At 46.6% G+C, this 25476-nt stretch overlaps 1 protein-coding gene across 4 annotated transcripts in view; it reads left to right on the forward strand.

Moving 5' to 3' along the window:
- The window catches only part of tcea1 (transcription elongation factor A (SII), 1), a 79186-nt gene that overhangs the window by 6243 nt on the left and 47467 nt on the right, over window positions 1-25476 (forward strand). For all 4 annotated transcript variants that reach the window (XM_072467756.1, XM_072467755.1, XM_072467754.1 and 1 more), the window contains exon 2: window positions 10880-10942. In XM_072467756.1, coding sequence (XP_072323857.1) covers window positions 10889-10942 — 54 coding nt within the window. In that variant the 5' untranslated portion in view covers window positions 10880-10888. The remainder of the gene's footprint in view (window positions 1-10879; window positions 10943-25476) is intronic.

Below are 25476 nucleotides of genomic sequence, written 5' to 3' on the forward strand. Positions count from 1 at the left end.
AGGCCAGAACAATATGGCTGCTACCAAGGATGAAACGGAAAAGCTGAGTCCTGTCAGACAATTCAATCGATGAAGCACACAGACAAGACCAGATGCAAGTTGGAACTTGATCTTGTCATGAAAAATCCGAAGCTGGTGGACATCTTGAGAGTGAATAAAACTTTGAAAAATATTTAAAATAGAGATGAGTATGTTGGAGTTCCCAGCTTTGGGTGACCCCAATAACATGAAATCAATCATTTTTGTGACGCCTCACATAGAAACCTTGTTGATGAATTTTCCAGTGCATGAGAAAAGTTGCTCCTTGGCATGGGAGATAAAGAAAACAAAGCGAATGGTGAAGAGCACACTAGCTGCTGAAACTCTTGCTCTCATTAATGCTGATGACATGGTGTTCTATTTGTTTAAGATCCTGGAGGAAATGCTGCATAAAAGCAGAGATTGAAAGACCAATACCAAAGGAATGTTGCATAGATAACTGATCTTTGTGGGATAATGCAAGTTCCACAGAAAGTGTAAATAAATAAAGGCTTCGGATAGACATAATCAGTTTAAAGCAATGCTGAAGAGGAAAGAAATCAAGTTGCGCAGATGTTAATCATCATCTATTGGATTGCTTCACTAAGAGGAATGGCTCTGCAGAAAAATTGTTAAAGATTCTAGAAAAAGGATGTCTTGCCTCGCTATGTAACAATGACAAATCTGAAATGAGTTATTTTTATTTCTGTATTTTTATCACTGTGCATTTGTCAAAATGTAATTTTTTTTTTCCTAATAGAAAGTGAATCTTGTCAATTTTTGATATTTGTGAGTAAATCAGGACTAGCTTGACAGTGAATTGCGAGCAGGTGATGCTTATTGAAGCTTGTTTATCTGGGTTGGAATTTTCTCCAGTGGGAGGGAGGGACTTCTGGACAGGAAGAGAGTCCAGAACCAGACAGTAGAAATCAGCGTGTGTATGTGCTGAGCCACTGTATCACAATATCTCCTGCTACCCAATTTGATAAATGGATATTCACCCATTTAACACAAAGCATTTATTTATGAAGTATTTTGCCAGGATTCCCTCCAACGTGCTTGCCCTATGACCACAGCTAAGTATTGTGAAGAAATGCAGCCAAAAATTAAGCGGGTTTTAGATAATAAAAATAAACTGCTGTCTCTGGCACTACAGGTAAATATGGGAGGGACGGCACAGTGGTTAGCACTGCTGCCTTTCAGCACCAGGGACCCTGGTTCAATTCGGGTCTCTGGTGACTGTGGAGTTTGTACGTTCTGCCTGTGTCTAGGTTTCCATCCGTGCTCCAGTTTCCTCCAACAGTCCAAAGATGTGCAGGTTAGGTGGATTGGCCATGCTAAATTGTCCTTTAGTGTGAAAAGATGTGCAGGTCAGATAGGATTACGGGCATGGGGTGGGGGAGCAGGTCTAGGTAGGGTGCAGAGGGTAGGTGCAGACTTGATGCGTTAAATGGCCTTCAGCACTGTAGTAATTCTATTGTTGTCTCATTGCTGCTACAAAAAGAACATATGACATAAATATCTATAAACTGGTGCAAATACATCATGTTCTGTAGCTCTCTGCATCCAAAGTTCTCAGTTATAATTGGAATGTTCAGAAGTTGGGTCAGGGTCTATACAATTAGTTTTTCTACTTGAGCCTGCAAAAGCTGAATGTCATGTCCAAGATTAGTAAAAAAAGTGTGGGACAACAGCAATCTGACTGAGGATACCAAAGTGCAAGTCTACTGTAGTAATAGATGTTGGGAACTGTAAAGGTTAATGTGGAACTGGGGAAACTATACCACCCACATGAAGTCTGTGCGCTCATACAGTGGTGAGACTTGGATAACATTTGTTCGTCAGGAGAAAAGGCTTGGGCATGTATTACCAAGAAATGTTGAGAATAAGGTCACGAATTCTGAGGTCCTGGAGCATCTTAATCTCATCAGCATATACTCATTTCTAAGCTAACGATGTCTGTGCTATGTTCGCCATGTTCATCAGTTAGATGACAGCCATATATCCAGAGACTGTCCAATTAATTTACCACGGTCAAATCTGCTGGACGTTCATATCTTCAATCCCAAGAACAGCCGCAAGTGAGGCATGAAGATGGCGGACATCGATTCAAATCACTGAACCTATGGCTGTGACCTCTGGAGGCTGACTGAAGAAAGGGGCATTGGAAGAGATGAGGTGAAATGGAAAGCTCTGCTGTCAAAACCCCAGAGAACATGCCAGCAAATCCTGAAGCTTCCCAGCCCACTGTATTCCTATGCAGCAGAGTCCACCGGTCCACCATGCCAGAGTGAGCCACACCAGACGAAGTTTAACACCGAATTGATCATTATGGCACAAACCATCGTCTTATGAGACAGAGAAGACTGCCAGAGGAGGATTTCAAAACCAGACAATGGCCAATTTACCAGAAATAAATTGGACAGAAGGTGAAATATTTTCATTGTCTTGTGTACCAAGTAAACAACTTTATTAAGAAAGATTGATTGTGTAAATACCCACTAATTCTATCAGGTAGCCAAAGCTACCCTTTCTATATCAAACTCTCATGGCTGAACATAAAACATGGTGCAATTTGAAAATAGCAGCATATTGGAGCACAGATTAAAAGACGTAAAGAGCATGGAGGTAATATCTGGGTACATCTTTATCAGTGACGCATCAAAGGAACTCCGTTATTAGCACTCAAAGTTTTGAATCAGAAACTTGTGAGTTCAATCCCGAATCCAGGAACGGAATGTACAATCTAGACTAACAAGGTGAGATATGTGCTGCACAATCAGTGGAGACATCTTTTGGTTGTGATTTTTAAATCAGTGCTCCATTTACTTACTGTCTTGGGGGGATGTTTTAAGATCCAATAACCCCAATTGGAAAAATTGCACTGGGCCAACATTCCTCTCCACCAGCACCATCAACAATGGACTTGAACTAATTATTTTTCTCATTTTGTTGTGAGAATTGCCATATTTTCCCTGGGTTAACAGCTTTGACTGCTTCAAAATGATTTAATTTGGATTATCCGGAAAGTGCGATGAGACACTCTTTGAGCTCTTTCTTTGAAACTGCTACTTGTAGTGATAGCTTATCCTTTAATGTCAATCGAACAGAAAGTAGAGTTGATTTTGTTTCCATTCATAGTGATTTGTTAATAAAGGATAACTTGATATCTCGCTGCATGTATAATCACACCATTAATCACATCGGTTTCCGCTTGAATCCAGAACCACGCAAATGTGAGGGTTTCCCCATGCAGGTGGAGCCCTGGAAATTATGTAGCAGCTATGAACTTGAACTTGGATTACTCACCAACATTAGATCCTGAGTCCAGGCTCACTGTATTTGCTGTTCCAGCCAAATTATGCCCAAAGATGTGCCGGTTAGTGGATTGGTCATGCTAAAATTACCCCTTGGTGTCCAGCGATGTGCAGGTTAGGTGGGGTTACGGTGATAGGGCGGGGGAATGGGCCTGGGTGGGGTGCTCATTGAGTGTTGGTGCAGACTCAGTCAGCCAAATGGCAGCCTGCACTGGGGATTCTAAGACTTCTAAATGTGGTGTATGAACCTAAAACGTTGACTTTAAGAAGTGGGGATGCTGTCAATGGAGGTGATTGGATTCATTGACTTTTTAATGGAAAAACAAAATCTTCTGGGAGTAAATTTGGATCTATTTATTGCTCATGAACTTTAGTGGTTCAGCAACAATTTGAAGAAAACTACGCAACCCTTTAACAAAAGAAAACTTTGGAGTTGATTGGTAGCAGTAACAAGTTTGCCAATTGCAATTAATCATGAGCTGTAGGTTAGAAAGAGTCTTCTGATAAAACATGTAAAGCCTTTTCATTCAACCCAAAATAAGAGGAGAAATGATCCAGATTTTTTAATTGTTGGGAGTAATGCATAATATAGATTTGACTAAACGATAACTTTAAATGCGCATGCAGCACCAGAGAGCATGTGGAATTTAATGAGGCTCAAGTAGGGCACGAAATGAGAGAATTCCTACTGTTCCCCGTTTCCTGTAAGAAGTACTGAGAAAACTGCTATTTGTTTCCACAGATGAGTGCCAAATAATACTTTTATTATATGCCCCAGTTTAATTGTAAAATTACAAAATGCTATAGTTTGCTTTAGTTACTTTTGGAAGGAAAGGACACGGTGCTGAAAAGTGTGGAAGATGAAATGGTGGATTTGTAGCTTAAAGGCCCAAACTACTGTTTCTTGTTCCATGTTTTGATTTGTGTCCCCAGATGTATTGTCCAATTTGTTTCAAATAGGTTTCTCAGATTAGCAATTAATTAGGGTAGCACTGTTCCCGGCTTGGGTCACTGTCTGTGTGGAGCCTGCACTTTCTCCCGGTGTCTGCGTGGGTTTCCTCCGGGTGCTCTGGTTTCCTCCCACAAGTCTGCTATTTACATAGATTTTGAGGTCAGGAGGCTGTTGGACACTTGTGTCAAATGTAAATTCCACAAGTCAAAATACTCAAGGTGATGGCTTGGGTGTGCATCTGTCCAGGTAAGAACACAATCAAAACTAACACTGCTTAAGACTTCAGACTGTTAATTAACCAGTGGACAGCGCCATGTACTGTCAATCCAGTGGGTGCTGAATGTGTATTTGCACTACAAATTTGTATTCCATGTTTCTTATGAGCCAAAAATTACAGCCAACATTTAATCTCCTCCCTATGCAATCCTAGCGTGCTTTGTGTCTCATCTTTTTATTTTACACTTAAATTGCTCTTGTACATCAATTCAGTTCAAATTATTCAGACTTGAGTTCTGAGAAACTTCTGAAATGAAAGCTGCGTGACTATACCTTTTTCCTTCACAGATTGGTTCAATGAAATTTTAAACCTGTCCTTAAAATTCCGCTAATGTGACTGAATAATTTTAATGATACTGTAGCTGGTTGTACAAATTATTATATACTTTATTGATCGTTGAGACTTCAATAACTTCTCACTCTATAATCTCAATTCACATTGTTAATTTAGCTAATCTCAACATTTTTCCTTAATTTGGACCGTACCCCGCACTTTGTTGATTTGGCACTGGAGTCTGGCCCCACCAACTTATAAGAACATAAGAACTAGGAGTAGGCCATCTGGACCTTCGAGCCTGCTCCGCCATTCAATGAGATCATGGCTGATCTTTTGTGGACTCAGCTCCACTTTCCCGCCCCGAACACCATAATCCTTTTTTCCTTTATTCTTCAAAAAACTATCTATCTTTATCTTGAAAACATTTAATGAAGGAGTAGCAACTGCTTCACTGGGCAAGGAATTCCATAGATTCACAACCCTTTGGGTGAAGAAGTTTCTCCTAAGCTCAGTCCTAAATCGACTTCCCCTTATTTTGAGGCTATGCCCCCTAGTTCTGCTTTCACCTGCCAGTGGAAGCAACCTGCCCGCATCTATCCTATCTATCCCCTTCATAATTTTATATGTTTTTATAAGATCCCCCTGCATCCTTCTAAATTCCAACGAGTGCAGTCCCAGTCTACTCAACCTCTCTTCATAATTCAACTCCCTCAACTCTGGGACTAACCTAGTGACTCACCTCTGCACATTCTCCAGCGCCATTATGTCCTTTTTCAGGTAACGAGACCAAAACTGAACACAGCACTCCAGGTGTGGCCTCACTAACACCTTATACAATTGCAGCATAACCTCCCTAGTCTTAAACTCCATCCCTCCAGTAATGACTCACTGTTGAACGCAAAATTTTAGTTTCTTGTCAAGGTGTTAACACTTAGCTGGAGCCCTGCCTCCCAAATGCAATCTCAGAGGATCAGACGGCTTCGTAAAGGGTCAACAATTGTCAGCCAATATACGTCGCCTGTTAAATGTTGACCTTTTCCCCTCCTTGATGCCCGAATCGGAGGTAATTGTTTCCGTGGATGCCGAGAAGGCATTTGATAGAGTGGAGTGGGAGTATCTATTTGAGATTTTTGGGAAGTTCCGTTTTGGCCACAAATTTATTTATTGGATTCGACCACTGTATAAGGCCCCCACTACAAGTGTTTCTCCAAATGTCTTGAACTCTAGTTATGTTTCGTTGAATAGGGGCATGAGGCAGGGGTGTCCATTGTCCCCGCCCCTGTTTGCTTTGGCAATAGAGCTGCTCGCTCTTGCACTGAGGTTGTCTGTTGAGTGGAGGGGGATAAATTGGGGAGGGGTGAAGCACCAGGTGTCCCTTCACGTGGATGACCTACTTCTCTATATTACGGATCCAATCCTCTCCATAGATGAAATAATGACGCTGCTTCTTATTTTTGGCTCCTTTTGGGGGTACAGGTTGAACTTGGACAAGAGTGAATGTTTCCCGGTCAACTCTCCTGCTGGGGACATTACCTTTTCGCCTAGCCGAGATTAGCGTTTGTTATCTGGGGGTCTAGGTGACGCACAACTGGGCCTCACTGTATAAATTAAGTTACACTAATCTGGTGCCCAGTATCAAAACAGACTTGCAGAGGTGGGATAATCTCCCCCTATCCTTGGCAGGTGGGGTTCAGACTTAAAATGAATGTGCTTTCGAGTTTTCTATTTCCCTTTCAGTGTCTCCCCATTCTCTCTCTCTCTCTCTTTCCCCCCCCCCCCCCCCCCCCCCCCCCAGTCCTTTTTTGTTAAAGTCAACAAATTGATGCCCATTTTTATTTGGGCCAGAATCCGTGGGGTTTTACTCCAAAGAGACAGACAGTGGGGGGGACCTGGCCCGACCCAATTTATTGTTTTACTATTGGGCAGACAATATTTAGAAGATATTGTTGTGGTTTAATGATCATGGTTCCATATGGGGACAAATGGAAGCGAGCTCCTGCACTGCTTCTAGTCTTCGTACAATATGCATGTTGCCTTTTTACCCAGGTGAGGTTTTCCTCGTATCCAGTGGTGGGCTCCACCCTGACTGTTTGGAAGCAGTCCAGGCAACATTTCAAGCTCCTTTCCCTGTCTTTGCTAGCCCCCATCTACAATAACCACCTTTTCCTACCAGCTGTTTTGGACTCAATGTTTTAGCCTTGGGAGGGGAAGGGTCTGGAGAAGTTTGGGGACCTGTTCGTGGAGGGGAGGTTTGCCAGTTTTAAGGAGTTGGCTGAGAAATTCCTATTTTCAGCTTTGTGATTTTTCGCACAAGGCTTTCCCCTCCTTTCCTTTGGCGCCACCCTCTTCCCTGTTGAGGAATTAACTGTCTCTGGCTAGGCTGGACGGGGGGACTATTTCAGACCTGTATGGTCAAATCCTTTCAATGGATTCTGCTTCATTGTGTGAAGTGAGGACAAAATGGGAGAGCGAATTGGTCCCATTCTTAATTGTGAGGTGTGGAGCGAGGCCCTTCACAGGGTCAACTCCACGTCTTCATGTGCACGGCTGAGTCTGATTAAATTCAAGATTTTACACGGGAAGCCCCTGGCCAGAGCTAGGATGAGTGGGATTTTCTCTGTGGTTGAGGATGAGCAGATTCTTCTCTAGGATTGCGGATGAGCGGCATCTCCTCCGGGATTGCGGATGAGCGGAATCCCCTCCGGGATTGCGAATGAGCGGAATCCCCTCCGGGATTGCGAATGAGCGGAATCTCCTCCGGGATTGCGGATGAGCGGAATCTCCTCCGGGGTTGAACATGATGAGCGGATTATTCTACAGGATTGAGGATGAACGGATTCTTCTCCGTGGTTGAGGATGAGCAGAATTTTCTCCGGGGTTGAGGATGAGCGGAATCGTCTCCGTGGTTGAGGATGAGCCGAATCCTCTCCGGGGTTGAGGATGAGCGGAATCTTCTCCGGGGTTGAGGATGAGCGGAATCTTCTCCAGGGTTGAGGATGAGCGGAATCTTCTCCGGGGTTGAGGATGAGCGGAAGCTTCTCCGGGGTTGAGGATGAGCGGAATCTTCTCCGGGGTTGAGCATGAGCAGAATCCTCTCCAGGGTTGAGGATGAGCGGAATCCCCTCCGGGATTGCGGATGAGCGGAATCCCCTCCGGGATTGCGAATGAGCGGAATCTCCTCCGGGATTGCGGATGAGCAGAATCTCCTCCGGGGTTGAACATGATGAGCGGATTATTCTACAGGATTGAGGATGAACTGATTCTTCTCCGGAGTTGAGGATGAGCAGATTCTACTCCGGGGTCCTGCGGAGCGGACTAGATGGGCTGAGTGGTCTAATTCTGCTCCTACGTCTTATGGTTTTACGGTTGAGGATGAGCGAATTCTTCTCCGTGGTTGAGGATGAGCAGAATCTTCTCCGGGGTTGAGGATGAGCGGAATCGTCTCCGGGGTTGAGGCTGAGCGGAATCGTCTCCGTGGTTGAGGATGAGCAGAATCCTCTCCAGGGTTGAGGATGAGCAGAATCCTCTCCGGGGTTGAGGATGAGCGGAATCTTCTCCGGGGTTGAGGATGAGCGGAATCTTCTCCAGGGTTGAGGATGAGCGGAATCTTCTCCGGGGTTGAGGATGAGCGGAATCTTCTCCGGGGTTGAGGATGAGCGGAATCTTCTCCGGGGTTGAGGATGAGCGGAATCTTCTCCGGGGTTGAGGATGAGCGGAATCTTCTCTAGGGTTGAGGATGAGCGGAATCTTCTCCGGGGTTGAGGATGAGCGGAAGCTTCTCCGGGGTTGAGGATGAGCGGAATCTTCTCCGGGGTTGAGCATGAGCAGAATCTTTGGGTTTGAGCATGAGCGGAATCTTCTCTGGGGTTGAGCATGAGCGGAATCTTCTCTGGGGTTGAGCATGAGCGGAATCTTCTGGATCTTGCGGAGCAGACTAGATGGGCTGAGTGACCTATATGGCCTTATGGTTGAGGATGAGCGGAATCTTCTCCGGGGTTGAGGATGAGCGGAATCTTCTCCGGGGTTGAGGATGAGCGGAAGTTTCTCCGGGGTTGAGGATGAGCGGAATCTTCTCTGGGGTTGAGCATGAGCGGAATCTTCTCTGGGGTTGAGCATGAGCGGAATCTTCTCTGGGGTTGAGCATGAGCGGAATCTTCTCTGGGTTTGAGCATGAGCGGAATCTTCTCTGGGGTTGAGCATGAGCGGAATCTTCTCTGGGGTTGAGCATGAGCGGAATCTTCTCTGGGGTTGAGCATGAGCGGAATCGTCTCTGGGGTTGAGCATGAGCGGAATCTTCTCTGGGGTTGAGCATGAGCGGAATCTTCTCTGGGGTTGAGCATGAGCGGAATCGTCTCTGGGGTTGAGCATGAGCGGAATCTTCTCTGGGGTTGAGCATGAGCGGAATCTTCTCTGGGGTTGAGCATGAGCGGAATCTTCTCTGGGGTTGAGCATGAGCGGAATCTTCTCTGGGGTTGAGCATGAGCGGAATCTTCTCTGGGGTTGAGCATGAGCGGAATCTTCTCTGGGGTTGAGCATGAGCGGAATCTTCTCTGGGGTTGAGCATGAGCGGAATCTTCTCTGGGGTTGAGCATGAGCGGAATCTTCTCTGGGGTTGAGCATGAGCGGAATCTTCTCTGGGGTTGAGCATGAGCGGAATCTTCTCTGGGGTTGAGCATGAGCGGAATCTTCTCTGGGGTTGAGCATGAGCGGAATCTTCTCTGGGGTTGAGCATGAGCGGAATCTTCTCGGGTTGAGCATGAGCGGAATCTTCTCTGGGGTTGAGCATGAGCGGAATCTTCTCTGGGGTTGAGCATGAGCGGAATCTTCTCTGGGGTTGAGCATGAGCGGAATCTTCTCTGGGGTTGAGCATGAGCGGAATCTTCTCTGGGGTTGAGCATGAGCGGAATCTTCTCTGGGGTTGAGCATGAGCGGAATCTTCTCTGGGGTTGAGCATGAGCGGAATCTTCTCTGGGGTTGAGCATGAGCGGAATCTTCTCCGGGGTTGAGCATGAGCGGAATCTTCTCCGGGGTTGAGCATGAGCGGAATCTTCTCCGGGGTTGAGCATGAGCGGAATCTTCTCCGGGGTTGAGCATGAGCGGAATCTTCTCCGGGGTTGAGGATGAGCGGAATCTTCTCCTGGATCTTGCGGAGCAGACTAGATGGGCTGAGTGACCTATATGGCCTTATGGTTGAGGATGAGCGGAATCTTCTCCGGGGTTGTGTATGAGCGGAATTTTCTCCTGGGGGTTGTGCATGAACGGATTCTTCTCCGGGGTTGAGCATGAGCAGAATCTTCTCCGGGGTTGAGGATGAGCGGATTCGTCTCCGGCAATGAGGATGAGCGGATCATTCTCTCGGATTGCGGATAAGTGTGTGCCCTGCTCTCGGGGGCTGGCTGATCATACACACATGTTCTCGTCCTGTTCCAAGTTGATGAACTTTTGAGCCTCTTTCTTTCACAACATGTCGGAGATATTCCGTGTAGGTTTGGATCCGTGTCCGCTGTTGTCGATCTTTGGGATGTCGGATTCACCAGTGTTTCAGTGTGGTGTGAAGGTGGATGTCCTCGCCTTTGCCTCGTTTGTAGCCTGGTGGCGAATTCTGCTTGGGTGCAGGTCTCCTACTCTGCCTCGTGTCTTGGCTTGGTTGGGAGACCTCATGTCGTTTCTACATTCGGAAAAGGTCAAGTACATCATCAAGGGGTCAGTGAAAGGGTTCAAATTGATGGCAGCCATTTATTTCCTTTTCAAAGGAGTTAGTCACCGTCTGCTGTGGGGGGGGTTAGTTTAGTTTTTGTGACAAAATTAATTAGGTGGTATATTTATTTTTGCTTTCTTGTTTCTTCTGTAGCTTATTTATGTTTGATTGTTTAAGTAGGTTTTATTTAATATGAACCTTTTTTAATAAACCTATTTTCAAAAGAAATTATCTTCAACCATTTGTTTGCGTTTTCATACTTTTTAACCTGACTTTGGCAAATGGGTGGTTATTCAGTCTATTTGTGTTTTTTTTTTAAAAAGTACTCTGTTATTTTACAGGTTGGAGCCATGGACTTGCTGAAGGAGTTAAAGAGCATTCCTATGAATTTGGAGCTATTGCAGGTATGCTCTCTTGGGATCAAAGTTTCAACAAAATCAATATTTGGTGGGAAATCAATAATTTATTCCCATATCTGGATAACTGTGCCAGTGCGTGCTGTGCACAATAATGCACCTAACGTTTCATTTCATTCTGCTTAATCTTTATTAGTATCTTTACAAGTAGACTTACATGAACACTGCAATGAAGTTACTGTGAAAAGCCCCTAGTCGCCACATTCCGGCACCTGTTCGGGTACACTGAGGGAGAATTGAGAATATCAAATTCACCTAACAGCAAGTCTTTCGGGACTTGTGGGAGGAAACAGGAGCACCCGGAGGAAACCCACGCAAACACAGGGAGAACGTGCAGACTCTGCACACACAATGACCAAAGTGGCAATCAAACCCGGGTCCCTGGTGCTGTGAAGCAACAGTGCTAACCACTGTGCTACCGTGCTGCCCCAACTATGGTGCTGCGTCATTTTAGCTGCTTTGGCTTCACGTTGTGGAACTTTCTCTTAAACCCCACCACCTTGTTAGAGCACCCCCTAACTCTCCACATTGTTAGCGCACCCCCAAACCCCTCCACCTTGTTTTCGCATCTTCCAAACCACCGCACCTTGTTATTGCACCACCTAAACACCTCCACATTATTAACGCACCCCAGAAACCCCTCCACCTTGTTATCTCACCTCCCAAACCCCTCCACCTTGTTATCGCACCACCGAAACACCTCCACATTATTAATGCACCCCCCCAAACTTCTCCATCTTGTTATCGCGCCACCCAAACCTCTCTACCTTGTTAACACACCACCCAAACCACCCACCTTGTTATCGCACCGCCCAAGTCTCTCCACCTTGTTAACACCCCCCCCCCCCCAAAACCTCTCCATCTTTTCACGCGCCACCCAAATCTCCCCACCTGGTTGTCACACCCCGGAAACCCCTCCACCTTGTTATCGCACCTCCCAATGTAAAATAGTTTCCTGAACCTTTTTAAATCTTTCATGGGATGTGGGCATTGTTTAAAAAAAAAAAAAAATTTAGAGTGCCCAATTCAATTTTTCCAATTAAGGGGCAATTTAGCGTGACCAATCCACCTACCCTGCACATCTTTTGGGTTGTGGGGGCGAAACCCACGCAAACACTGGGAGAATGTGCAAACTCCACACGGACAGTGACCCAGAGCCGGGATCGAACCTGGGACCTCGGGGCTAACCCACTGTGCCACCGTGCTGCCCGGATGTGGGCGTTGTTGACTAGCCTGGCATTTTTATTTCTCATTCCTAATGGCCCTTGAGAAGGTGGTAGTGAGTGGCTTTCTTCAACCACTGCTGCCCACGTGGTGTAGGTGCACCCAGAGTGCAGGATTGTTTGACCTAGTGACAGTGAAGGAATGGCGACATGTTTCTAAATCAGGATGGCGTGTGGCTTGGAGGGCAACTTGCTTGGGAACGTTTTGTTCCCATATGTCCTTCTAGCTGGTAGAGTTTGTTTGTAAAGTGCTGTTGAAGCTGAAGCGTTGATGAGTTGCTGCAGTGCATCTTATCTATGGTACACAGTGTTGTCACTGTGAGCTAGTGGTGTGTGGAGGGAGTGGATGTTGAAGATGGTGGATGGGGTGCCAATCAAACAACTCCCTTGTGCAGCATGGTCTTGAGCTTCTTGAGTTTTGTTAGAGCTGACTTGTGCCTGTAGATGGTGGACAGGCTTTGGGGAGTCAGGAGATGAGTTACTCGCCACAGAATTCTCAGCCTCTCATCTGCCCTTGTAGCCACAGTATTTTTATGACTAGTTCAGTTCAGTTCTTGGTCAATGGAAAGCCCCCAGGATGTTGATAGTGGGGATTCTGTGATGGTAATGCCATTGAACATCATGGGGAGATGGTTGGAGTCACTTTTGTTGAAGATGATCATTGCCTGGCACTTATGCAACACAAATGTTATTTGTTGCTCATCATCCCAAGCCCGAGAGTTGTCTCGGTCTTGCTGCATATGGGCACTGACTGCATCAGTATCCGAGGAGGCACGAATGGTGGTGAACTATATGCAGTCATCAGTGAACATCCCTACTTCTAACCTGATGGTGGAGGAAAAGCCATTGATGAAACAGCTGAAGGTGGTTGGGCCTAGGACACTACTCTCAGGAATTCATGCGGTGATATCCTGGGACAGATTTTTTTTTTTAATGCATTTTACGGGGGATGTGAGCACGGCTAGAGAGGCCGGCATTTATTGCCATCCCTAATTGAGAAGGTGGTGGTGAGTTGCCTTCCTGAACTGCTGCAGTCCCTGTGATTGACCTCCATCAACCACATCCATCTTTCTTTGTGCTAGGAATGATTCCAATCAGTGGAGAGTTTTCTCATTGATTCCAATTTTGCAAGAGCTTGTTGCCACACTCGGTCAAATGTTGCCTCGATGTCAACGGCAGTCACCCTTGCCTGTTATGCTCTTTAAGTTGATTTGAGCTCTTGTCCATGTTTCGACCAAGAATGTAGTGAGGTCAGGGGCCTTGCCTTCTCCATGCCTTCACTTGCTTCCCTGAACTCCACTACTACCAATCAACACACATTTATGCATCTGTGATGAATCTTGGAATGTTTTTCACTGCCTTCAAATATGTTACTTGACTTTTCTGTGTTAGCGTAAAATGGATGATAGCGAATTAGAAGCCTGTACTTAATCTCTACAGATTTTTTCTATTTCCATTGAAGCCGATAGAAAGTTAAATCGGGAGAGTTGTAAAAGGTTCTTCTCATTCGCTATCATCCATTTTACACTCTTGCATAAAGTCAAAATCAACAAACTGCACCTTGTTATTGAGTGCAATAGGATCTACATTTACTGTCTAATTTTGTAAATTAACCAGTTGAGAATTTGGAGTTGCCATTTTACCAAGGGTCACTGTATACTTAAAAGACTTTGATGCATTTTTTAATGACATTGTCCCACCAGAACCTATTGAATTTCATTGTGAGGGCTTCGAGTCAACTATGTAGTGTGGGACTGGAGTCACTTGTAGGCCAGATCAGGTAGAGATGGCAGATTCTGCTTTGTGAGTCAGTTGGGTTTTTATGATAATTTGGAACCTTTCATGACTATTTTCCTGGTGCTAGCCCACAATTGTCTCGATTTACCGAATGTAGTTTTCCAACTTGTGTGGGTGAAATCTGAATTAATTTTGCCTCGGTATATTCACTAACGGGGTGTGGACGTCACTAGTTAGGTCAGCATTTATTGCCCATGCCTAGTTGCCCTTCAGAAGGTGGTGGTGAGTTGCCTTCTTGAACTGCTGCAGTCCCTGAGATGATAGGTAGGGAGTTCCAGGATTTTGCCCAGCGGCAGTGAAGGAACTGCAATATATTTCCACGTCAGTGACTTGGGAGGGGAACCTACAGGTGGTGGGGTTTCCAGGTGTCTGCTGCTCTTGTCCTTCGGGCTGGTAGTGGTCGTGGGTTTGGTAAGGAACCTTGGTGAGTTACTGCCGTGCACCTTGTAGATGGTACACATGGCTGCCACTGTTTGTCGGTGATGGAGGTTTTGAATGTTTGTGGAAGGGGGAGCAATCTAGCGGGCTGCTTTGACCTGGATGGTGTTGAGCTTCTTGAGCGTTGTTGGAGCTTCATTTGTCCAGGCAAGTGGAGAGTATTCCATCACACTCTTGACTTGTGCCTTGTAAATAGTGAACAGGCTTTGGGGGGTCAGGAGGTGAGTTACTCACCATAGGATTCACAGCCTTTGACTTACCCTGGTAGCCACAGTATTAATATGGCGATTCCAGTTCAGTTTCTGATCAATGGTAAGCCCCAGGATGTTAAATGATGGGAGTTTCAGTGATGGTAATGCCATTGAATGTCAAGGAGCAATGGTTAGATCCTCTCTTTTAGGAGATGGTCATTGCTTGCCACTTGTAACTTGCCACTTGTCAACCCAAGCCTGGATATTTCCCAGGTCTTGCTGCATTTGGACACGGACTGCTTCATTATCTGAGGAGTCGCGAATGGTTCTGAAGATTGTGCAGTCACTCGCAAACATGACTAACGATGAGGCTACTGCTTTACTTGTGTTGATCATTGATGTTTTTCTGTTCGTGAATCTTATGATTATAAGGCGGCACGGCTGGTCAGTGGTTAGCTGCCTCATGGCGCCAAGGCCCAGGTTCAATCCTGACCCGGGTCACTATCAATGTGGAGTTTGCATATTCTCCCCATGTCTGGGTGGGTCTCTCGCCCACAACCCAAAAAAGATGTGCAGGGTAGGTGGATTGATAACAATAAATTGCCCCTTCATTGGAAAAACAAAGAATTGGGCACTTTAAATTTTTTAAAAATCCTATGATTCTGATAAACCAAACTATTTGAACATACAGCGATAACTAATAGTGTGTTTTCCATTTGGGATGAGAGGAATGCAATGTGAAAGCAATAGATTGGTTATATTCAAGGAGCCAATAAATAATTACATGATATAGTTTCTGGGATTTTTTTCAGGTTACCTGATGCTTAGGTACAATTATTTGCATCTGAGGGTGCAACTGGTTGTATCAAACCCTATACCTTAAAGAGTTTACTTATAGCCTATAAACCTTTTGGTTATGAAAATCCTTGTAATTACTTGCATGTTTTATCTCATTATGGACTTCACTCGTGCAATTTACAATTTCATGAATGAGGAAGCAAGCAGATAATCTGCTAGAAGATACCCAACAGCAGGCTAAAGAGCAGACAGGGGTAAATTGGAGTATTTTCCCTCTCTGACATTGCAACTCCCTGCTGCAGATGTTTACAGCACAGAAGGAGGTGGAATAATGAAGGAGAGGATGCACTATCAGTGGCTAACTAAGGAAGTTGAGGATGGTGCCAAATTGAATGAAAAGGCATCCAATTCCCCGAATATTAGTGGTAGGCCGGAAGATTGGAAGTTTTAGAAACTGTGAAGGATGACTTCAAAAAAAAGGGAGAAATTAGAACACAAGTGAAATAGCAACAAAGATAAAAACAGACGAGTGCTGCCCCAAGTATATCAAAATGCAGAGTGTCGCTAGAATGGGCATTGATTCTTTAGAGGACGAGGGTAGGGAATTAATAATGGGAAATAAGGAAACCACACAGGCTTTAAACAAGTATGGTAGAAGACACAAAAATGTACCTTATGAATAGTTTTTTTTTTAAAAAGGCAAAAGGGAGGTTGGAAATGGAAACGATCATGATCACTGGAGAAAAAGTAGCAGGAAAACTAATGGGCGGCACAGTAGCACAGTGGTTAGAATTGTTGCTTCACAGCACCAGGGATCCGGGTTCAACTACCGACATGGGTCACTGACTATGCGGAGTCTCCACGTTCTCCACTTGTCTGTGTAGGTTTCCTCCGGGCGCACCGGTTTCCTCCCACAAGTCCCGAAAGAGATGCTTGTTAGGTAAATTGGACATTCTGAATTTTCCTCTTGTGTACCCGAACAGGCACCAGAGTGTGGCGACTAAGGGATTTTCACAGTAACCTCATTGCAGTGTTAATGTAAGCCTACTTGTGACACTAATAAAGATTATTATTATAATGGGTCTAAAGGTTGACAAATCCCTAGACCTGATAGCCTACATCCTAGCGACTGCAGAAATAGTATTTAATAAATTCATTAGACTTCTTTGTCAGACACGGTGGCTGCTGAGTTAGTGAATGCATTGTTTCTGGAAAGGTCCCAGCGGATTGGAAAACAGCAAATGTAACATCTCTCCAAGAGAGGACGGAGATAGAACGCAGGAAACTATTGGCGGGTTAGCCTAACATCTGACATCAGAAAAATGCTGGAATTTGTTATTAAGGAACTGGTAGAAGCACATTTGGAACATCACAATGCAATCAACCAGAATCAACATGGTTTTCTGAAAGGGAAATTGCATTCAATAAATTTATTAGAGTTCTTTGAGGATGCTACAAGCAGGGTGGATAAAGGGGAAATGATAGATGTAGGGCAGGATTATCCGTCGGGCGACGCCGAAATCGGGAAGTGCGATTGGGCAGAGAATCGGTTCTGAAGCTGAAATCACAGCGGGCGCTGATTTGACGCCAAATCGCGATTCGCCATTGCCTCGACAGCGGTGCCAAGGCATTCCGGAACATAGAACAAACATAGAAAATACAGCACAGAACAGGCCCTTCGGCCCACGATGTTGAGCCGAACCTTTGTCCTAGATTAATCATAGATTATCATTGAATTTACAGTGCAGAAGGAGGCCATTCGGCCCCCTGAGTCTGCACCGGCTCTTGGAAAGAGCACCCTACCCAAACTCACCACCTCCACCCAACACCAAGGGCAATTTTGGACACTAAGGGCAATTTATCATGGCCAATCCACCTACCCTGCACATCTTTGGACTGTGGGAGGAAACCGGAGCACCCGGAGGAAACCCACGCAGACACTGGGAGGACGTGCAGACTCCACACAGACAGTGACCCAAGCCGGAATCGAACCTGGGACCCTGGAGCTGTGAAGCAATTTCGCTATCCACAATGCTACCGTGCTGCCCTTAAGAACAAATAAATCTACACTATATCATTTTACCGTAATCCATGTACCTATCCAATAGCTGCTTGAAGGTCCCTAATGTTTCCGACTCAACTACTTCCACAGGCAGTGCATTCCATGCCCCTACTACTCTCTGGGTAAAGAACCTACCTCTGATATCCCTCCTATATCTTCCACCTTTCACCTTAAATTTATGTCCCCTTGTAATGGTTTGTTCCACCCGGGGAAAAAGTCTCTGACTGTCTACTCTATCTATTCCCCTGATCATCTTATAAACCTCTATCAAGTCGCCCCTCATCCTTCTCCGTTCTAATGAGAAAAGGCCTAGCACCCTCAACCTTTCCTCGTAAGACCTACTCTCCATTCCAGGTAACATCCTGGTAAATCATCTTTGCACCTTTTCCAAAACTTCCACATCCTTCCTAAAATGAGGTGACCAGAACTGTACACAGTACTACAAATGTGGCCTTACCAAAGTTTTGTACAGCTGCATCATCACCTCACGGCTCTTAAATTCAATCCCTCTGTTAATGAACGCGAGCACACCATAGGCCTTCTTCACAGCTCTATCCACTTGAGTGGCAACTTTCAAAGATGTATGAACATAGACCCCAAGATCTCTCTGCTCCTCCACATTGCCAAGAACTCTACCGTTAACCCTGTATTCCGCATTCATATTTGTCCTTCCAATATGGACAACCTCACACTTTTCAGGGTTAAACTCCATCTGCCACTTCTCAGCCCAGCTCTGCATTCTATCTATGTCTCTTTGCAGCCGACAACAGCCCTCCTTACTATCCACAACTCCACCAATCTTCGTATCGTCTGCAAATTTACTGACCCACCCTTCAACTCCCTCATCCAAGTCATTAATGAAAATCACAAACAGCAGAGGACCCAGAACTGATCCCTGCGGTACGCCACTGGTAACTGGGATCCAGGCTGAATATTTGCCATCCACCACCACTCTCTGACTTCTATCAGTTAGCCAGTTCGTTATCCAACTGGCCAAATTTCCCACTATCCCATGCCTCCTTACTTTCTGCAGAAGCCTACCATGGGGAACCTTATCAAATGCCTTACTAAAATCCATGTACATTACATCCACTGCTTTACCTTCATCCACATGCTTGGTCACCTCCTCAAAGAATTCAATAAGACTTGTAAGGCAAGACCTAGCCCTCACATCCGTGCTGACTATCCCTAATCAAGCAGTGTCTTTCCAGATGCTCAGAAATCCTATCCTTCAGTACCCTTTCCATTACTTTGCCTACCACCGAAGTAAGACTAACTGGCCTGTAATTCCCAGGGTTATCCCTAGTCCCTTTTTTGAACAGGGGCACGACATTCGCCACTCTCCAATCCCCTGGTACCACCCCTGTTGACAGTGAGGACGAAAAGATCATTGCCAACGGCTCTGCAATTTCACCTCTTGCTTCCCATAGAATCCTTGGATATATCCCGTCAGGCCTGGGGGACTTGTCTATCCTCAAGTTTTTCAAAATGCCCAACACATCTTCCTTCCGAACAAGTATTTCCTTGAGCTTACCAGTCTGTTTCACACTGTCCTCTCCAACAATATCGCCCCTCTCATTTGTAAATACAGAAGAAAAGTACTTGTTCAAGACCTCTCCTATCTCTTCAGACTCAATACACAATCTCCCGCTACTGTCCTTGATCGGACCTACCCTCGCTCTAGTCATTCTCATATTTCTCACATATGTGTAAAAGGCCTTGGGGTTTTCCTTGATCCTACCCGCCAAAGATTGTTCATGCCCTCTCTTAGCTCTCCTAATCCCTTTCTTCAGTTCCCTCCTGGCTATCTTGTATCCCTCCAATGCCCTGTCTGAACCTTGTTTCCTCAGCCTTACATAAGTCTCCTTTTTCCTCTTAACAAGACATTCAACCTCTCTTGTCAACCATGGTTCCCTCACTCGACCATCTCTTCCCTGCCTGACAGGGACATACATATCATGGACACGTAGTACCTGTTCCTTGAACAAGTTCCACATTTCACTTGTGTCCTTCCCTGACAGTCTATGTTCCCAACTTATGCACTTCAATTCTTGTCTGACAACATCGTATTTACCCTTCCCCCAATTGTAAACCTTGCCCTGTTGCACGCACCTATCCCTCTCCATTACTAAAGTGAAAGTCACAGAATTGTGGTCACTATCTCCAAAATGCTCCCCCACTAACAAATCTATCACTTGCCCTGGTTCATTACCAAGTACTAAATCCAATATTGCCCCTCCTCTGGTCGGACAATCTACATACTGTGTTAGAAAAGCTTCCTGGACACACTGCACAAACACCACCCCATCCAAACTATTTGATCTAAAGAGTTTCCACTCTATTTGGGAAGTTAAAGTCACCCATGACTACTACCCTGTGACTTCTGCACCTTTCCAAAATCTGTTTCCCAATCTGTTCCTCCACATCTCTGCTACTATTGGGCGGCTTATAGAAAACTCCTAACAAGGTGACTGCTCCTTTCCTATTTCTGACTTCAACCCATACTACCTCATTCGGGTGATACTCCTCGAACTGCCTTTCTGCAGCTGTTACACTATCTCTAATTAACAATGCCACCCCCCCCCCCCCCCCACCTCTTTTACCACCCTCCCTAATCTTATTGAAACATCTATAACCAGGGACCTCCAACAACCATTTCTGCCCCTCTTCTATCCAAGTTTCCGTGATGGCCACCACATCGTAGTCCCAAGTACCGATCCATGCCTTAAGTTCACCCACCTTATTCAACCTTGACTGGAAAAGATATAGTTCGAGCATTGACTGGAAAAGATATAGTTCGAGTATTGACTGGAAAAGATATAGTTCGAGTATTGACTGGAAAAGATATAGTTCGAGTACAATAGATGGGTCGTTTTTTGTACAGTGTGTGCAGGAGGGTTTCCTGAAACAATATGTTGACAGGCCAACAAGAGGCGAGGCCACGTTGGATTTGGTTTTGGGTAATGAACCAGGCCAGGTGTTGGATTTGGAGGTAGGGGAGCACTTTGGGGACAGTGACCACAATTCGGTGACGTTTACGTTAATGATGGAAAGGGATAAGTATACACCGCAGGGCAAGAGTTATAGCTGGGGGAAGGGCAATTATGATGCCATTAGACGTGACTTGGGGGGGGGATAAGGTGGAGAAGTAGGCTGCAAGTGTTGGGCACACTGGATAAGTGGGGCTTGTTCAAGGATCAGCTACTGCGTGTTCTTGATAAGTATGTACCGGTCAGACAGGGAGGAAGGTGTCGAGCGAGGGAACCGTGGTTTACCAAGGAAGTGGAATCTCTTAAGAGGAAGAAGGAGGCCTATGTGAAGATGAGGTGTGAAGTTTCGGTTGGGGCGATGGATAGTTACAAGGTAGTGAGGAAGGATCTAAAGAGAGAGCTAAGACGAGCAAGGAGGGGACATGAGAAGTATTTGGCAGGAAGGATCAAGGAAAACCCAAAAGCTTTCTATAGGTATGTCAGGAATAAGCGAATGACTAGGGAAAGAGTAGGACCAGTCAAGGACAGGGATGGGAAATTGTGTGTGGAGTCTGAAGAGATGGGCGAGATACTAAATGAATATTTTTCGTCAGTATTCACTCAGGAAAAAGATAATGTTGTGGAGGAGAATGCTGAGCCCCAGGCTAATAGAATAGATGGCATTGAGGTACGTAGGAAAGAGGTGTTGGCAATTCTGGACAGGCTGAAAATAGATAAGTCCCCGGCACCTGATGGGATTTACCCTAGGATTCTCTGGGAGGCCAGGGAAGAGATTGCTGGACCTTTGGCTTTGATTTTTATGTCATCATTGGCTACAGGAATAGTGCCAGAGGACTGGAGGACAGCAAATGTGGTCCTTTTGTTCAAAAAGGGGAGCAGAGACAACCCCGGCAACTATAGACCAGTGAGCCTCACGTCTGTAGTGGGTAAAGTCTTGGAGGGGATTATAAGAGACAAGATTTATAATCATCTAGATAGGAATAATATGATCAGGGATAGTCAGCATGACTTTGTGAAAGGTAGGTCATGCCTCACAAACCTTATTGAGTTCTTTGAGAAGGTGACTGAACAGGTAGACGAGGGTAGAGCAGTTGATGTGGTGTATATGGATTTCAGCAAAGCGTTTGATAAGGTTCCCCACGGTAGGCTATTGCAAAAAATACGGAGGCTGGGGATTGAGGGTGATTTAGAGATGTGGATCAGAAATTGGCTAGCTGAAAGAAGACAGAGGGTGGTGGTTGATGGGAAATGTTCAGAATGGAGTACAGTCACAAGTGGAGTACCACAAGGATCTGTTCTGGGGCCGTTGCTGTTTGTCATTTTTATCAATGACCTAGAGGAAGGCGCAGAAGGGTGGGTGAGTAAATTTGCAGACGATACTAAAGTCGGTGGTGTTGTCGATGGTATGGAAGGATGTAGCAGGTTACAGAGGGATATAGATAAGCTGCAGAGCTGGGCTGAGAGGTGGCAAATGGAGTTTAATGTAGAGAAGTGTGAGGTGATTCACTTTGGAAGGAATAACAGGAATGTGGAATATTTGGCTAATGGTAAAGTTCTTGAAAGTGTGGATGAGCAGAGGGATCTAGGTGTCCATGTGCACAGATCCCTGAAAGTTGCCACCCAGGTTGATAGGGATGTGAAGAAGGCCTATGGAGTGTTGGCCTTTATTGGTAGAGGGATTGAGTTCCGGAGTCGGGAGGTCATGTTGCAGCTGTACAGAACTCTGGTACGGCTGCATTTGGAGTATTGCGTACAGTTCTGGTCACCGCATTATAGGAAGGTCGTGGAGGCTTTGGAGCGGGTGCAGAGGAGATTTACCAGGATGTTGCCTGGTATGGAGGGAAAATCTTATGAGGAAAGGCTGATGGACTTGAGGTTGTTTTCGTTGGAGAGAAGAAGGTTAAGAGGAGACTTGATAGAGGCATACAAAATGATCAGGGGGTTGGATAGGGTGGACAGTGAGAGCCTTCTCCCGCGGATGGATATGGCTGGCACGAGGGGACATAACTTTAAACTGAGGGGTAATAGATATAGGACAGAGGTCAGAGGTAGGTTCTTTACGCAAAGAGTAGTGAGGCCGTGGAATGCCCTACCTGCTACAGTAGTGAACTCGCCAACATTGAGGGCATTTAAAAGTTTATTGGATAAACATATGGATGATAATGGCATAGTGTAGGTTAGATGGCTTTTGTTTCGGTGCAACATCGTGGGCTGAAGGGCCTGTACTGCGCTGTATTGTTCTATGTTCTATTCCTGATGCTTCTTGCGTTGATGTATACACACGTCAACCCATCTCCGTGCCTGCAAGTACTCTCCTTTGTCAGTGTTCCCTTCCCCACTGCCTCATTACATGCTTTGGCATCCTGAATATCGGCTACCTTAGTTGCTGGACTACAAATCCGGTTCCCATTCCCCTGCCAAATTAGTTTAAACCCTCCCGAAGAGTACTAGAAAACCTCCCTCCCAGGATATTGGTGCCCCTCTGGTTCAGATGCAACCTGTCCTGCTTGTACAGGTCCCACCTTCCCCAGAATGCACTCCAATTATCCAAATACCTGAAGCCCTCCCTCCTACACCATTCCTGCAGCCACGTGTTCAACTGCACACTCTCCCTATTCCTAGCCTCACTATCACGTGGCACCGGCAACAAACCAGAGATGACAACTCTGTCTGTCCTGGCTTTTAACTTCCAGCCTAACTCCCTAAACTTGTTTATTACCTCCACACCCTTTTTCCTACCCATGCCGTTGGTACCAATGTGCACCACGACTTCTGGCTGCTCCCCCTCCCCCTTAAGGATCCTGAAGACATGTACAGTAAACACTGTTTGCATGTCAATAGCGGGCCTGACCCAATATTCTCTGCCTCTGATGGGCTGAATTCCCGATGGCGTGGTTCACTTGTGCTTTTAAATATCTTGAAACCAGCTTTGTGGCTGATGAGGGAGAAAGAGGAGGTAGGACACGGAGAGGTGCGAATTGTGGGCTGCCAGGCCAGACACTGGCTGGGCTAGGGGGGTCCCTGCCAGAGTCCGGGATGGGGGTAAGGGGGCGATGATGGGCTGAGTGGCCGAGGTGCCTGGGGCGGCGCCCAGCCACGGACCACCATTGCTGTAGCCTGCAAGGCAGCCACCTTACTGCGCACCCCACTGACCACCCACCTCGGCCCCTGGTTCTGCAGAGTGGCACTGGCAGTATGGATGCCCCCACCACCCAACTGGCCGTCACCCGCCGGCAGGGCATCTCTTAGCTCACTCAAGGTCAGCGTCCACTGTAGCCCTTGCGAGGGCCACGGAACATACTGCTGGCAAGGGCAGCACCAGCCGACGGCATCAGACCGGGCGCCAGGGGCTGAGGCTCGCAGACGGGCCAGGGATGGCGGAGATGAGGGGGGTGGCAGTGGCATTAGGGGGCAGGGTTCGCAGTGCCAACCAGGGCCAACGTGTTGTTCAATGGACCTGGTTGGGCACGGGGATGCACACTATGCTAACGTGTCCGTCCACCCTCTGCAGACAATGGATATTGGAATAGTGGCCTTCCTCATAGCCCTGGGGATGCCCTGCAGCTGTAAGAGCTGGCGTTGCTAGAGGAGGAGGAAGATGCAGCATCGGAGCATGTCCCAGAGGAACCGGAGGCAGCTGCCCCGGATGGAGAGCCGGGCCGCCCAACAGGCCGAGGAGGAGGAGCTGCAAAGGAGGCACAGCATGTACTGGCAGCGCCTATCATTCGAGGACTTGCTGGACCGGGCATGCCGTCGAAGACTCCGACTGAGCAGGGAGACAGTGCGACATATCTGCAAGATCATGGCGCACCTGGCACTGCAGGGGTATGGAGGAGGACACCCGCTCCCGGTGGCCGTCAAGGTGACAGTCGCCCTGAACTTCGATGCCACGGGGTCCTTCCACTGAGTGGGGACCTGTCCGGGATCTCTCAGAGCTTGGTGCACAGGTACATTTGCGTCGTCACGGAGGCCCTCCAAGCCCAGTTGGTACAATACATTCATTTCAATGTGGACTGGGCCCACCAGGATGCCCGGGCAGCGGGTTCACCACCATCACCGACATGCCCCGGTTCCAAGGGGTGATCGATAGGATGCATGTCGCCCTACATGCACCTGCAGATAACAGGCCGCTCTACACAAACCGAAAAGGGTGCCACTCGATGAACTTGCACCTTGTATGCGACCATCAGCTGTGCATCATGCACGTCTGCTCCCGATACTGGGGCACTGCGCAAAACACTTTATCCTGGCACACTCGACGATTCCTAACATGTTCGAGACACCCACCCCCGTCTGGGGAGTTTGGCTCCTGGGCTACAGGGGTTATCCGATGCGGTCGTGGCTGATGACGCCTATCCGCAGGCCACAGACTGACTCTGAGACCTACAACGAATCAAACTACAGGTGGGAGAAATCACGGTTGCATGGTGCACCAAAAGCAACTTCTCCCTAAATGTCGGAAATACAAAGGAACTGATCGTCGACTTCAGGAAGCGTGGTCGATAGCTGGAAGTTCCGGTGTCACCAACAGTCTGTCCTGATCCACTTGCGTTGATGTAACAGTCCAAAAAGCCCAACACGTCTCTACTTCCTACGGAAGCTCTAGAAATTCGGCATGTCTGCAACAACACTTCTCAAACTTCTACAGATGTGCCATAGAGAGCATCCTATCTGGCTGCATCACAGCCTGGTATGGCAACTGCTCGGTCCAAGATCGTGTGGTGGACTCGGCCCAATGCATCACACAAGCTTGCCACCCTCGCATTGATTCTGTATACACCTCCTGCTGCCTCAGGAAGGCAGACAGCATTATCAGAGACCCCTCCCACCCAGCCATTGCCTTCTTCCAGCCCATTCCATCAGGCAGAAGGTACAGAAGTCTGATGACCCGCACATCCAGACATAGAACAGCATATTCCCCACAGCAACAAGACTCCTCAACGACTCCCCCTCGGACTGATCTGTTCCCTGTAAGAACACTATTCACGATGCCCTATGCTGCTCTTGCTCATGTATTTGCTTT

The sequence above is a fragment of the Scyliorhinus torazame genome, chromosome 11 (assembly GCF_047496885.1).
Source record: "Scyliorhinus torazame isolate Kashiwa2021f chromosome 11, sScyTor2.1, whole genome shotgun sequence".
NCBI classification, from domain to species: Eukaryota; Metazoa; Chordata; class Chondrichthyes; order Carcharhiniformes; family Scyliorhinidae; genus Scyliorhinus; species Scyliorhinus torazame.